Source organism: Oncorhynchus masou, chromosome 25, assembly GCF_036934945.1.
Source record: "Oncorhynchus masou masou isolate Uvic2021 chromosome 25, UVic_Omas_1.1, whole genome shotgun sequence".
Taxonomy (NCBI): Eukaryota; Metazoa; Chordata; class Actinopteri; order Salmoniformes; family Salmonidae; genus Oncorhynchus; species Oncorhynchus masou.
In genome coordinates, this window is record NC_088236.1 from 38,548,150 (window position 1) to 38,560,410 (window position 12,261).

Sequence of the window (12,261 nt, forward strand, 5' to 3'; positions counted from 1 at the left end):
AAAGGCTGCAGCGTAACAGAATGTGCAAAAAGTCAAGGGGTCTGAATACTTTCCGAATGCCCTGTATATGGCAGGAAGTTTACCACATGTACAGGTCATAAACCTTTACGGTCTCTTTTCAAAGAAATGAAGGCAGGTCCACAGATGGTGTCTCAGAGGATTCAGAGGTGGGCAGTGACGTTGAGGGCGTATAAGTCTTCGTTTCCGAGACAGGAAAGTACCACGGGAATGTAGATGCCTTGAGCCGTCTTCCTCTGCCGTACACGCCATCATAACAGCTCAAGAGGACAGAGTGCTGATGTTTGTGGACAGACACGGCCCTCGTGACAGCAGAGCAAGTGAGGACCTGGACAGGTAAAGATACAGGACGGTCTAGAGTTAGACAATATATGGTAAGGGGATGACCACAACAAACAGAAGGGATTGAATTTCAGAGTCAGGAAAACAGAGTTTTGCATACAGGATGGTTGTGTTTTGTGGGGAGCACGAGTGATTATTCCACTATCAGCACGCCAGGCGATCCTACAGCAGCTACATCAGAGTCGCCCTGGGGTTGGCTAGGAGTTACTTATGGTGGCCTAAACAGCTTCCCTCCACCTTTGGGACTTCCTAGAGAAACCTTGGAGAAGATGGCATATAGATTACGCAGGGCCATTCATGGGCCGTTCATGGGAAAATGTTCCTGATAATCATCGATGCACATTCAAAATGGATGGATGTGTGTCCTGTTAGTTTTGCTTCGTCCACCACTACTATCGATGGCTTACGACAGAGTTTTAGCAATAAAGGGGAGACTTGAGAGGGTGGCGAGCGACAGTGCAACCTGTTTCACGAGTACAGAAACACAAGAGTTCTCCAGAAACGGCATTGTGCCATCTGCTCCATTTCATCCATCTTCAAATGGCCCGGCGGAATGCGCAGTACAGACATTCAAAGAAATGAGGAAGTAAAGCGCAGCAGAAGGGGTCGTAGCAGCGAAGTGTCACGTGTTCTGTTCAGCTGCAGACTTAACACCTCGACCCACAACAGGACGTTCTCCTGCTGAGATGTTACCATGTTGTCGACGCCGCTCCACACTGGACCTAGTCTATCCAGACCTGAAAAGGAAAGTTGAACGAAAACAAAACAGACTGAAAGAGAACCATGACAAATTCACAAAGGGCCGCAGTTTTGGAGAGGGGGACCCTGTCCTTACCATAAATTTCAGTCAGAGGTCAAAATGGATACCTGGATACCTGATACCTCATAGACTCAGTGACGGGTCCTGTCTCTTACAAGGGAATTTTGGGAGATGGTAAAGTGGTTTGCAGACATGTTGATCTGATTATTTCCAGATGGAAGGAACAACAAGTGAGTTACCAGTTGTGGTGGCAGAGGACAGGCTGTTCTCTAGCTATCCAAGTGCTTCTGTGGTGCACGTGCCACAGACAGAGACTGTAAACAGGGAAAACAGTTCACCAAGAGAAAAAGCCTGGATCAGAGTATTTGTGGCTTTTCGGTGTCTTTTAGAGCGTTGAGAATAAATACTACCCCTCGTGTTCGTCGTTCACAGAGGCATGCAGAGCTTCCAAGCTGCTTAAAAAACCTTTAACTCTGAACAAGAACTGATATAAATTGATATAAATTGTTTTTAAAAGACAACTAAAAGCCACACAGTAAATGAGACTCAATAATTAAATGCATAACAGCTAGCCAAGCATGTGAAAAGAAAATTCAATTATTGGGAACATGTGAGATGTCATGTCTATTGTTTACACTGACTTGTTTGGATCAGTACATAACACGTTTTAGAAAATGTTTCAGTTAAAGGAACTTCACATTTCATAATGAGTTCATCAACGCAATACGCATAGGGAATGTATTATGTTGTATGTCCTAACAAAGGACTTATTTAAGAGGGGAGGAATGTGGTATTAACCGTAATACACATACACGCCACCAGTGGGCGTAGCACTTGAGTACCTATTGGTATCATTGCTAGGGTATTGGAATGCACCCCATACACACATTGAGTGCAGCTGCAGTTTCCTACCTGTTACATACACCATGCTCTGGCTTAGTAATAAAATCATTTCTCCAATAAAATTAGACATGACAAATTACTACAAATCGGGAGAATATAAGTAGTATTTGCATTAGAACATCCATTTAAACTTTTTTTTAAAAATACACTGTACTCGGTTGTTTTGTGGTGTGATCATCAAATTGACCTCATCCAATGATATTGTAAATGAGCTCACCCATAGCCTCACTGTAGTAGTCATCCATATCATGGCCACAGACTGTATTGTAATGTCCTGGGACGCATAGAGCAGACAATTCAGAACAGGAAGCTTACTTTGCCCTTTCATTTCACCATGGCACCGGGGACGCAGGACGGTGGAGTGGGAAGCTGCTCACAGAGCCTCTCCCAGGTGTGGGCGATAGAGAAACACAGGATCTACACGAGAGGAATGGCCAGAATCTCAGCCATCAGCTCATCGCCGGGCAAAATGGGGTCAGCTAACAGTTGGTTGTACTTGACCACTTTCAGTCTCCCCCATGACTCTCCTACCTTAAATAACAGTCCAAAAAGTTAAACATCTGCATGTTAAACTGAATTTATTTTTGTATAAATTCATGAAGTCTCAAGTGGATCTGCTAGTAGTACAGGTAGTCCATCTCGTTCACGGAGAAGTGTATGAACTCAAGGAAATCCTCCAAGGCTTCCACAGAAACCGAGAAATGAAAGGGTTCGTAGCTGAAACAATAGCATTCCGTGGGGTCCAGGTATAGAGAAGCACAGTGCACCAGCACGGTAACGTTGTGTCCTCTGTCTATCAGTGTCCGATATGATGCTAGAAGTTGATCCAGTGACTGGCTTCAGTGGGCCAAACTAATATGCTTCCACAGTCTATGTGCCTTATGATACATAACTGTATGATTAACAGCTGTAATCAATCCCTTTTAAACTAGTCGTTCAAGTGAAGCAAACATCCACAGAACAACTTTAACTCTGAATCATAGTTGCCCTCAGTGTATCGCACGTCACCAGATTAAAGAGCCAACAGCTGGTCTTTTGGGGGTGAAAAGTAAAAGCCGACATTGTAAATCTGAACAGGGTTAAAAAACAACAACAGAGGAAGTCAACAGAGTAGAACGAATGTAAAAGTGAATGGAAGTCATCATTGTAAATGTTTGTGTTACTATTATGTGTGTGTGACAAACAATTATTATAATTGGGAATAGACACTTGTAAACTAAGTAAACCTTCTCACTCAGTATAGTATAGTTAATTGTAGATGACTTAATCTCTGTTTTTAATATGAAATGTAGCACTAGTATAGTGATCAGGTGAATGAGGCAGCTGGTTTGAGTGTGGGGCCACCGAGTTCTTCCAGGGTCAGGGTCCTTTAGGAAGCTGTGGTGTTGTGACTGGCTGTTTTCTCTGGCAAATAATGTCATCTCCTACACGGCACTCTGCCCCCCCCCCCCCCCACACACACACACACACATTATCATTGTAGATTCCTTTTGACATTGGATCCAGGGGTGTCTGTGAAAACAATAAGGATTTGAATGGTTAATTTGCCTGGCTGTAAGAAGGTCAGCCTTCCTATTTATGGTTCTATGCTACTTTTATGATGAAGGACGTGGGTATTATATTAATAAGGTCTAGTGAACTTTTAGCGTGGAGCGTTCAGTATACACTATAAGTTGTTCTTCTCTAAACGGCTGCCTCTGCTCTCCTTCCTCTTTCTAACCATCCTTAGTAATCTCTTCCTCTCTCTCTCTCTCCCTCCCTCCCACTCCTCTCTCTCTCCCTTCCAACCCTCTCTGTCTCTCTCTCTCTCTATCGCTCTCTCTCTGTCCCTACCAACCCTCCCTCTCTCTCTCTCTCTGTCCCTCCCTCCCTCCCACCCACCCACCTCTCTCTCTCCCTACCACCCCCTCTCTCTCTCTCTCTCTCTCTCTCTCTCTCCCACCCCTCTCTCTATCTCTCTCTCTCCCACCCCTCTCTCTCTCTCTCTCCCTCCCACCAACCTCTCTCTCTCTCTCCCTCCTACCAACCTCTCTCTCTCTCTCCCTCTCTCACCCCTCTCTCTCTCTCCCTCCCACCAATCTCTCTCTCTCTCTCTCCCTCCCTCTCAGCGCCTGGGTATGGGTTACAGCGTGTTGCTTTTTGAAGTATACATTTGCATAATCTGATTAGAATGTGGGTTTGTCTGTGTCAGGCCCTGTAAGAAAGTGCTCCAGAGGAGAGGGTGCTGTCCAGCCAACAATGGGGTCCCCCTTCCCTCGATGAGCCTGCACCTGCATCCATCCTTCATTGGGCTGCCCTCCTCTCCCTGCCGACGCTGCTGGGGAAAGACCAGAGCAATGGGTAGGAAGAAAAGAGGGGGAGGAAAGGAGGGGATAGGGAAGAAGGGGGGTGCTGAAATATTTAAACATGCAGAGTGTGAATTGGTTTAAGGGGATAAAGAGCTCAGGGCCTATCGGTTGGCACCCAGCTCCAGAAATTCTTTTTCATGGCGCCTCAGCCGGGAGTGAGAGGGCTTGCCTGCACTGATCTGGTCCATTGTGATAACAGATTCAGACAGTGTGCTAGACGCAGATAAGGAAATGTGCTGTCAATAGACCATTACCCCTGTACTTGGGAGAGAATAGTCAATCAGGCAAATATACTTGAATAAGATGAGCAGAATACAGATTTGATTTTCAGTAGCTAGTGAGTTAGCATTGAAGAAGAAAGAAATGTCAGAGAAACGTCTACTGTGTTTGGATGTTTTCTGCGAATCACGTGCATAAATGACACAGTAAATGATACTTCGATTTAATATGATTACACTGAAGGCCTATGTGTTGTGTTGAAAACGTCACATTTGTTTGGCCTTAAAAGAGTTCTATAGTTTGCTGAGCAACAACAAATCCATGTACTGCATCATGTGTGCAATTTTTCTACCATATATCAATACTAGCACAGCAAAAAGACACAGAGGTATATATATTGTAATATACATATACATTGTAAACAACCGGAATGCTGTGTAACTGCAGATGGATTAAGGGGGGTAAAACTGCATAGAAAACCTGTTGGCACTGTGGTACTGTCATCCTAATGAAGTAGGATTCTAGTCTAGTGTACCCCAATGGATTAAGAGCAGTCGCCTGTCCATTCCCACAGGCTGTATGCCTGCGTCCAGCAGCTGCACATTGCTCCGTTTACACACCACTAGCAGGTTTAATGGCGGTGGAGAAAAGGCCTAAAGCCTTACACCAACTCACAGTTGACTCTTCAGCTCAGTAGTTGCAAACTGTTGGCACAGTCAGGACACGGGGCAGATTTTAAACAGTGACAATGGGTGATTAGTAGCCTGGTTAAATGTTTCACAATGGTGAGCTCCGCATTTAGGCTGGTTTAATCAGGCTAGGTGATTAGAGCTGTAGACTTGTGACCTTGGGGTGTAATCGTCTTCTTAGCTGATGACGTCTCGGCCAACATAATGGTGGACCAAGGAAACTTTTCTTTCTGTTTGTTCTGTTTCTGTTTGTTCACCAATCAGAAGCACTTTATTTTACATGACTGTTTCCACTGGTATTTTCTTTGTATTTAATAGGACATTATTATTATTTTTTAAACGAGCCTTTATTTCAAATTCTTATTTACAATGACAGCCATACCCAGACAAAGCTGGGACAATTGTGCACCACCCTATGGAACCAATCATGGCCAGATGTGATTCAGCCTGGATTCAAACCAGGGACTGTAGTGATGCCTCGTGCACTGAGATGCAGTGCTTTAAACCGCTGCGCCACTCGGGAGCCCTTATTAAGTGGGGGTAACAATGGGTACTTTTTGGTACTTACTTAACAAAATAAGCCTTTGTTCTCAATACATTTATTTTGCTGTAAGTTTATGTATTTTTCTAAATCAAATTTCACAGTTCTTATATAGTAATCCATGATGGAGAGCCTACAGGGAAATTCAGTAATTCAAGTCTATTAAATCTAAGATGTGCGTATCTATATCAAGGGAAAATATCCAAATTAAACCATTGGACAGAGAAATGGCCAAGCCTGTGTAACCTACACTGGCATCTGACTTCAGTGACATTTTGCCTCAGTAAGCGGAAAATTCCACTATGACCTCCGACGAGTCATCGAATAGACAAAACGTCAACCAGGACTAAGATCGAATCCTACTACGCCGGCTCTGATGCTCGTCGGACGTGGCAGGGCTTGCAAACTATCACGGACAACAAAGGGAAACCCAGCTGCGAGCTTCCAAGTGACACGAGCCTACCAGACAAGGTAAATTCCCCTCCTGTGCTTAGTCCCCTCCTGTAATCCCTGTTCACCCACGACTGTGCGGCCGCACACACATCTAACACCAATATTAAGTTTGGTGACGACACAATGGTGGTTGGCCTGATCACCGACGACAATAAGAGTGCCTATAGGGAGGAGGTCACTGACCTGGCAGTGAGGTGCCAGGGCAACAATCTCTCCCTCAACGTCAGCAAGGAAAAGGAGCTGATTGTGGACTACAGAAAACAGAGGGCCGATCATGCCCCATCCACATCAACGGGGCTGTAGTGGAGAGGGCTGAGAGCTTTAAGTTCCTCGGTGTCCACATCACTAAGGAATTATCATGATCCACACACCAACACTATTGTGAAGAGGGCACGACAACGCCTCTTCCCCCTCAGAATATGTTGCATGAGCCCTCAGATTCTCATAAAGTTCAACAGCTGCACCATTGAGATCATCTTGACTGGCTGCATCACCGCTTAGTACGGCAACTGCTTGTCATCCGACTGCAAGGCACTACAGAGGGTTGTGCTTACATCACTGGGACCAAGCTCCCTGCTATCCAGGACCTCTATGACAGGCAGTGTCAGAGGAAGGCCCTAAAAATGGTCAAAGACTCCAGCCACCCAAGTCATAGACTGTTCTGTCTGCTGCCACAAGGCAAGTGGTACCAATGCACCAAGTCTGGAACCAACAGGACCCAGAATAGCTTCTAACACAAAGCCATAAGACTGCTAAATAGTTAGTTAAATATTTTACCAGCATTGAACCAATGTAATATTTTTGATAATGTACTTAACTACTGATTTAGAACCAAGGAGTTACCACAAGTCAGCACAAAGACAACAGGAGCACTGCCTCCGCTTTCTAGCAACATTTCAACTTAAACATTTACACATCAACAAGGCTACAGAAATTAGTTTAACACATCAACAAGGCTACATACATTAGATTAATACACCAAAAACAAACTTAGATATCAAAAAACAATTTAGATCAATCAGTGCTGCTAAATATCATGTTGCTGTCCATGGTACTGATCTGCATGTGTGTGTGTGCGTGCGTGCGTGTGTGTGTGTGCACACACAAGTAAAATAAAAAACAATGTGACCTACTTGTAGACTAGTTGAATGCCAATGTCATCCTCCTCTCTTTCATGTTGGCTAAACGGTCTATGGCTCTGTCATACAGTAAGTACACTTTTAGTTTTTGTTGTCATAGGCTACCTAGCTAAAATGCTGGCTAGCCTAAATTCCTAACATGGGCAACAATGAACAAGCTAAGTTAGCTAGTTAGTTAACGTGAGCCTACAAGGCCTACATCGAGGCTACATATTGAACTTCAATCGTCTAAGGCCAGTGCCACAAAATATGAATGTATGGTTAGAACTGAATTGCTGTCATAATCATTGTCTGTACAGAGAATTAGCAAGCCACACTGAACAAAAATCTAAACGCAACATTTAAAGTGTTGGTCCCATGTTTCATGAGCAAAAAAAAATCCAAGAAATGTTCCATATACACAAAAAGCATATTTCTCTCCAATTTTGTGCACAAATTTGTTTACATCCTTGCTATTGAGCATTTCTCCTTTGCCAAGATAATCCATCCACCTGACATGTGTGGCATATTAAGAAGCTGATCAAACAGCATGATCATTACACAGGTGCACCTTGTGTTGGGGACAATAAAAGTCAAGAGGTGTGAATACTTTCTGAAGGCACTGTACATACTTTTGTATATATAGTGTATGTGGACACCCTTTCAAATTAGTGGATTCGGCTATTTCAGTGATACCCGCTGCTGACAGGTGTATAAAATCGAGCACACAGCCATGCCATCTCCATAGACAAACATTGTCAGTAGAATGGCTTTACTGAAGTGGTAAGCTACACAAGCTGACAGAACGGGATCGCGGAGTTCTGAAGTGCGTAGCGTGTGAAGAATTGTCTGTCCTCGGTTGCTATTCTCACTCCCGAGGTTTCAAACTGCCTCTGGAAGCAACGTCAGCACAAAAACTGTTCTTCAGGAGATTCATGAAATGGGTTTCCATGGCCGAGCAGCAGCACACAAGCCTAAGATCACCATGTGACAGATGCCAGGAGACCGCAACCTACCTGCCCAAATGCATAGTGCCAACTGTAAAGTTTGGTGGAGGAGGAATAATAGCCTTGGGCTGTTTTCATATTTCGGGCTAGGTCCTTTAGCTCACGTGAAGGGAAATCTAAATGCTACAGCATACAATGACATTCTAGACAATTCTGTGCTTCCAACTTTGGTAACAGTTTGGGGACGGTCCTTTCCTGTTTAAGCATGACAATGCCCCCGTGCACAAAGCAAGGTCCATACAGAAATGGTTTGTTGAGATCGGTGTGGAAGAACTTGACTGGCCTGCAGAGCCCTGGCCTCAAACCCATCAAACACCTTCGTGATGAATTGGAACGCTGACTGCGAGCCAAGCCTAATCGCCCAACATCAGTGCCCGACCTCAATAACGCTCTTGTTCCCGCAGCAATATTCCTACATCTAGTGGAAAGCCTTCCCAGAAGAGTGGAGGCTGTTATAGCAGCAAAGGGGGGACCAACTCCATATTAATGTTGGTCATGTAGTGCATCTACGTCAATAACCTCGTACCCCAGCATATTGACTCGGTACTCATTGTGTATTTATTCCTAGTGTTATTTATCTTTTTTTTTTCTCTGCATTGTTTGGAAGGGCCGTAAGTAAGCATTTCACTGTTTCACTTTGTACTACATCTGCTTGTTGGGTCAGTGGTCAGGGTTTGACTGCATGGTGACCTGTGTGACTGCAGGGCACAAGTTAAGCTGTCCTTTTACTCTTCCCTTCCCTCTGCCCTCGGACACTAGATAAGGGTTCAGAGGTCAGGGGTGGTTGCTGTGTCCACACGGTGGTCAGGGTGTTTGTAGTGGACAATCAGAGGGATGGCCATTACTGGCCCATTGAGAGGGAACAAGGGCTTGACTAGACTAGGGGATCCAGAATGGACCAGTACAAACACACAGGGAGCAGCTGTACTCTTGACTTACTGGATTGGCACTTTCTGTTACATCAGTAAAAATGGTTGCATGGTGTCAATGGAATCCTCTTTTAACGATAAGAGGACGGCACTTAATTACTTTTGATAAATTCAAACAAAGTATTTTTTTTATTAATTTACAAATAATTTATTAAATAAATAGTTCCAATAAATAACATAACAATATTAACCAACATTTTACAAAAAGCATATTAATCACAATAGCCTTGAGAAAAGATGGTAAAATAAAAATCTTTGGCTACATGACATGCCTATTGTACAAAAAGAGCAAGATGGATAAATACTTGAATGGACAGACAACCAAAACTATTCCTGTTATGTGTTCATACAAAACAGTCCTACAGTTGAAACATATTTCAAAGAGGATTGTCAGTTGTGTTATCCTTCAGCTCATTCCCTGTCATCCAAATAAATAATCAATCAATTCTGTACGTAATCAATACATATAAAGATCAATGTGTCACTCAAGGAATGTGGTCATATTGCAGGATTTGATAATAAATAGTGCTTTGCAAATAGGCAAGGTCAGAATCAGAGATTCAGCACACAAAAAACAAATCTCCATAGACTTCTGTAATTGGATTGCAGTCCTTGGTGAATTGGACAAGACTTTATCTTTCCTGAAATTACCCCGCCCCCCCCCCAAAAAAGAATAATTCCTTGACATTTTCTATTTCTTAATCCTTTAAATTGTCCTTCATGGCCTTAATGCATCCTTATTTCTCATTTCAAAACGAAACATTTTTGATGCAGACATCTTTCACCACTGACAGGATGAACATACATGTCAGACATGAAGATGGGGATACATCCAAGCTACCGGTACATCCATGCAGATAACAGATTACATTTCACAAGGCTCCCATCATCCCGTCATAATTTCAAACATACAAGTGTAGCTAAATACATCCATCTCCATCTCTTTATTTCAGCAGGGACGGCATCACCCACAAACACCACACAAACATCCTCTGCTTGCCATCACCACCAACACTGTCCCCCTCAAGTGTTGCAGAGCTAAAATGGAGTTTATGGGTGGGGGTATGGTGACAGACAGTTTTACCCCAGGGAGTGGTAGATGATGATCACCCATCAGAGGAAACTGCAGCAGGCAGACTACCAGGCCTCGGTACTGTCACAGCTTGATCCAGGGGAGGGGGCGTCAGTGTCGCTGGCCAGGCCCCAGGTCCTGGAGGAGGAGTGGAGATGTTCCACGTTGCCTCTGAGGAAGGTGAGCAGGGCGGTTGGGGAGTGCGAGGCCGGCTGACCACTCTGGCTCTCCAGCAGCTGCACCAGGAAGTTGATGTAGCGCATGGCCAGCCGCAGGATCTCGTTCTTGCTCAGCTTCTTCTCTGGCGGGTGGGTGGGGATGAGCTTGCGGAGCTCAGTGAAGGCAGTGTTGACGTTGTGCTGCCGCCAGCGCTCCCGTGTGTTGGTGAACACCTTCTTGGTCATCGTGCTGCTCTCCTGGAGGGAGGAGGAGAGGGAAGTGTTTTAGAGAGAAATCTACACAGAATCAAAACTACCACGGTGTTGTTCTACTGGAATTACACCCTATTCCCTATATAGTGCACTACTTAGCCCATGGCAAAAGTAAATGTTCTTTGAATGTTATGTGACATGTTTTTCTCTGGAGTTTAGTCTGAAACGGCACTATAGTGCACAACTTTTGTCTAATCAGAAGTAGTGCACTGTATAGGGAATAGGGTGCCATTTCTGGCGCAGACCCCAGGCAGAAATGCAGTATGGTGGTGTCACATAACATTTGAATTGCACCTAAATCTCCACGATGACTGAAATATGGTGCATTAACACCGTAATGGTAAGAAATAGATGTAAAATATAGTTTAAGTATGACTAATGTAATGCATTTGATATTGGAATTCAGTTTCACCTTCAGAAGAGGAGAAATACCATCATGAAAATACATGTTTATGGAAAAGGTCTGACCTTCAGTCAATGCATACAGAGGATGCTAGTGTGTTCGTCACGATTAGCGTACATACAAATAAATACACTTCTGTTGTGTTGAACTATTAATTTCTGAATGGTACACCAAAAAACACAAGCGGAAAATGTGCTCCATCTTTCATGAGATTCCTTAACATTTTCATTCCAACAATTTTTTACTCCAACAATTCTGCAATTCAATAAAGGAAAACCTCAGAGGAAAAAACTAAAAAAATCCACTTATTGTCCCTGATCTCACCTGGTAAGTGCTGTAGCGTGCAGACAGAGGTATCAGGTAGCAGAAGTGTGTACCTCAGGTCATCAGTGTTGGCTGCTGCAGTAGACCAATGTAGTAGTCCAGTCCTGTGTGTAGTAGGTCCAGTCAGTCACAGCCTTCTCATACTCTGATGACTGTGTGTGAGAGGGAGGGATGGAGAGAGGGAAGGCTGGCGCATACATCTCACATTTTTATAGCTGGGCGAGCCCCTATTGTGTGACGTGTGCGGTCGTTGAGCCTCTCCTCCAGTCTGCTGCATTGTGGTGTTCAACTCAAGAGTGATGTTTCCAGCCGCAGACCACTGTGTTTCCCGTTGGGTGTTCCATTCTGTCTGTAAACAAAGAAATGACCAATAGGTTAGCGGTAAACATATGAACACTGATGTAATATCATACGTTTAACAATTTCAGAGAATATTGGAAAACTTTTACTTTCGTATCATCCACTCCTTTTTGTTGAGTCATTTCACTAAATGATTCATGAATTTTAATACGCAACGATGTGACTTTTAAAAGCTAACATTACGCTTACAAATAAATTCCTATTGAGCTGAAACTGAGACGTTTCCCTTCCTGATCCTTCCCTTACAATTCCGGACATTTGTTCCTTTCTATGCGCAAACATCAACCATGGGTAACCCATTCAGTAAAACTTTGATATCACCAGTCCTGCTACCACTGAATTCA

General features: G+C 43.9%; 1 protein-coding gene across 1 annotated transcript; it reads right to left on the reverse strand.

Moving 5' to 3' along the window:
- Positions 1–10,012: 10,012 nt before the first annotated feature.
- LOC135513572 (T-cell acute lymphocytic leukemia protein 2-like) lies at positions 10,013–11,900 on the reverse strand. Its single transcript, XM_064936460.1, has 2 exons — positions 11,558–11,900; positions 10,013–10,815 (listed from the first exon to the last, which is right to left on the reverse strand). The coding sequence occupies exon 2, from the start codon at positions 10,801–10,803 to the stop codon at positions 10,465–10,467; it is 339 nt and encodes a 112-aa protein (XP_064792532.1). The 5' UTR covers positions 10,804–10,815; positions 11,558–11,900; the 3' UTR covers positions 10,013–10,464.
- Between the last annotated feature and the right edge of the window lie 361 nt (positions 11,901–12,261).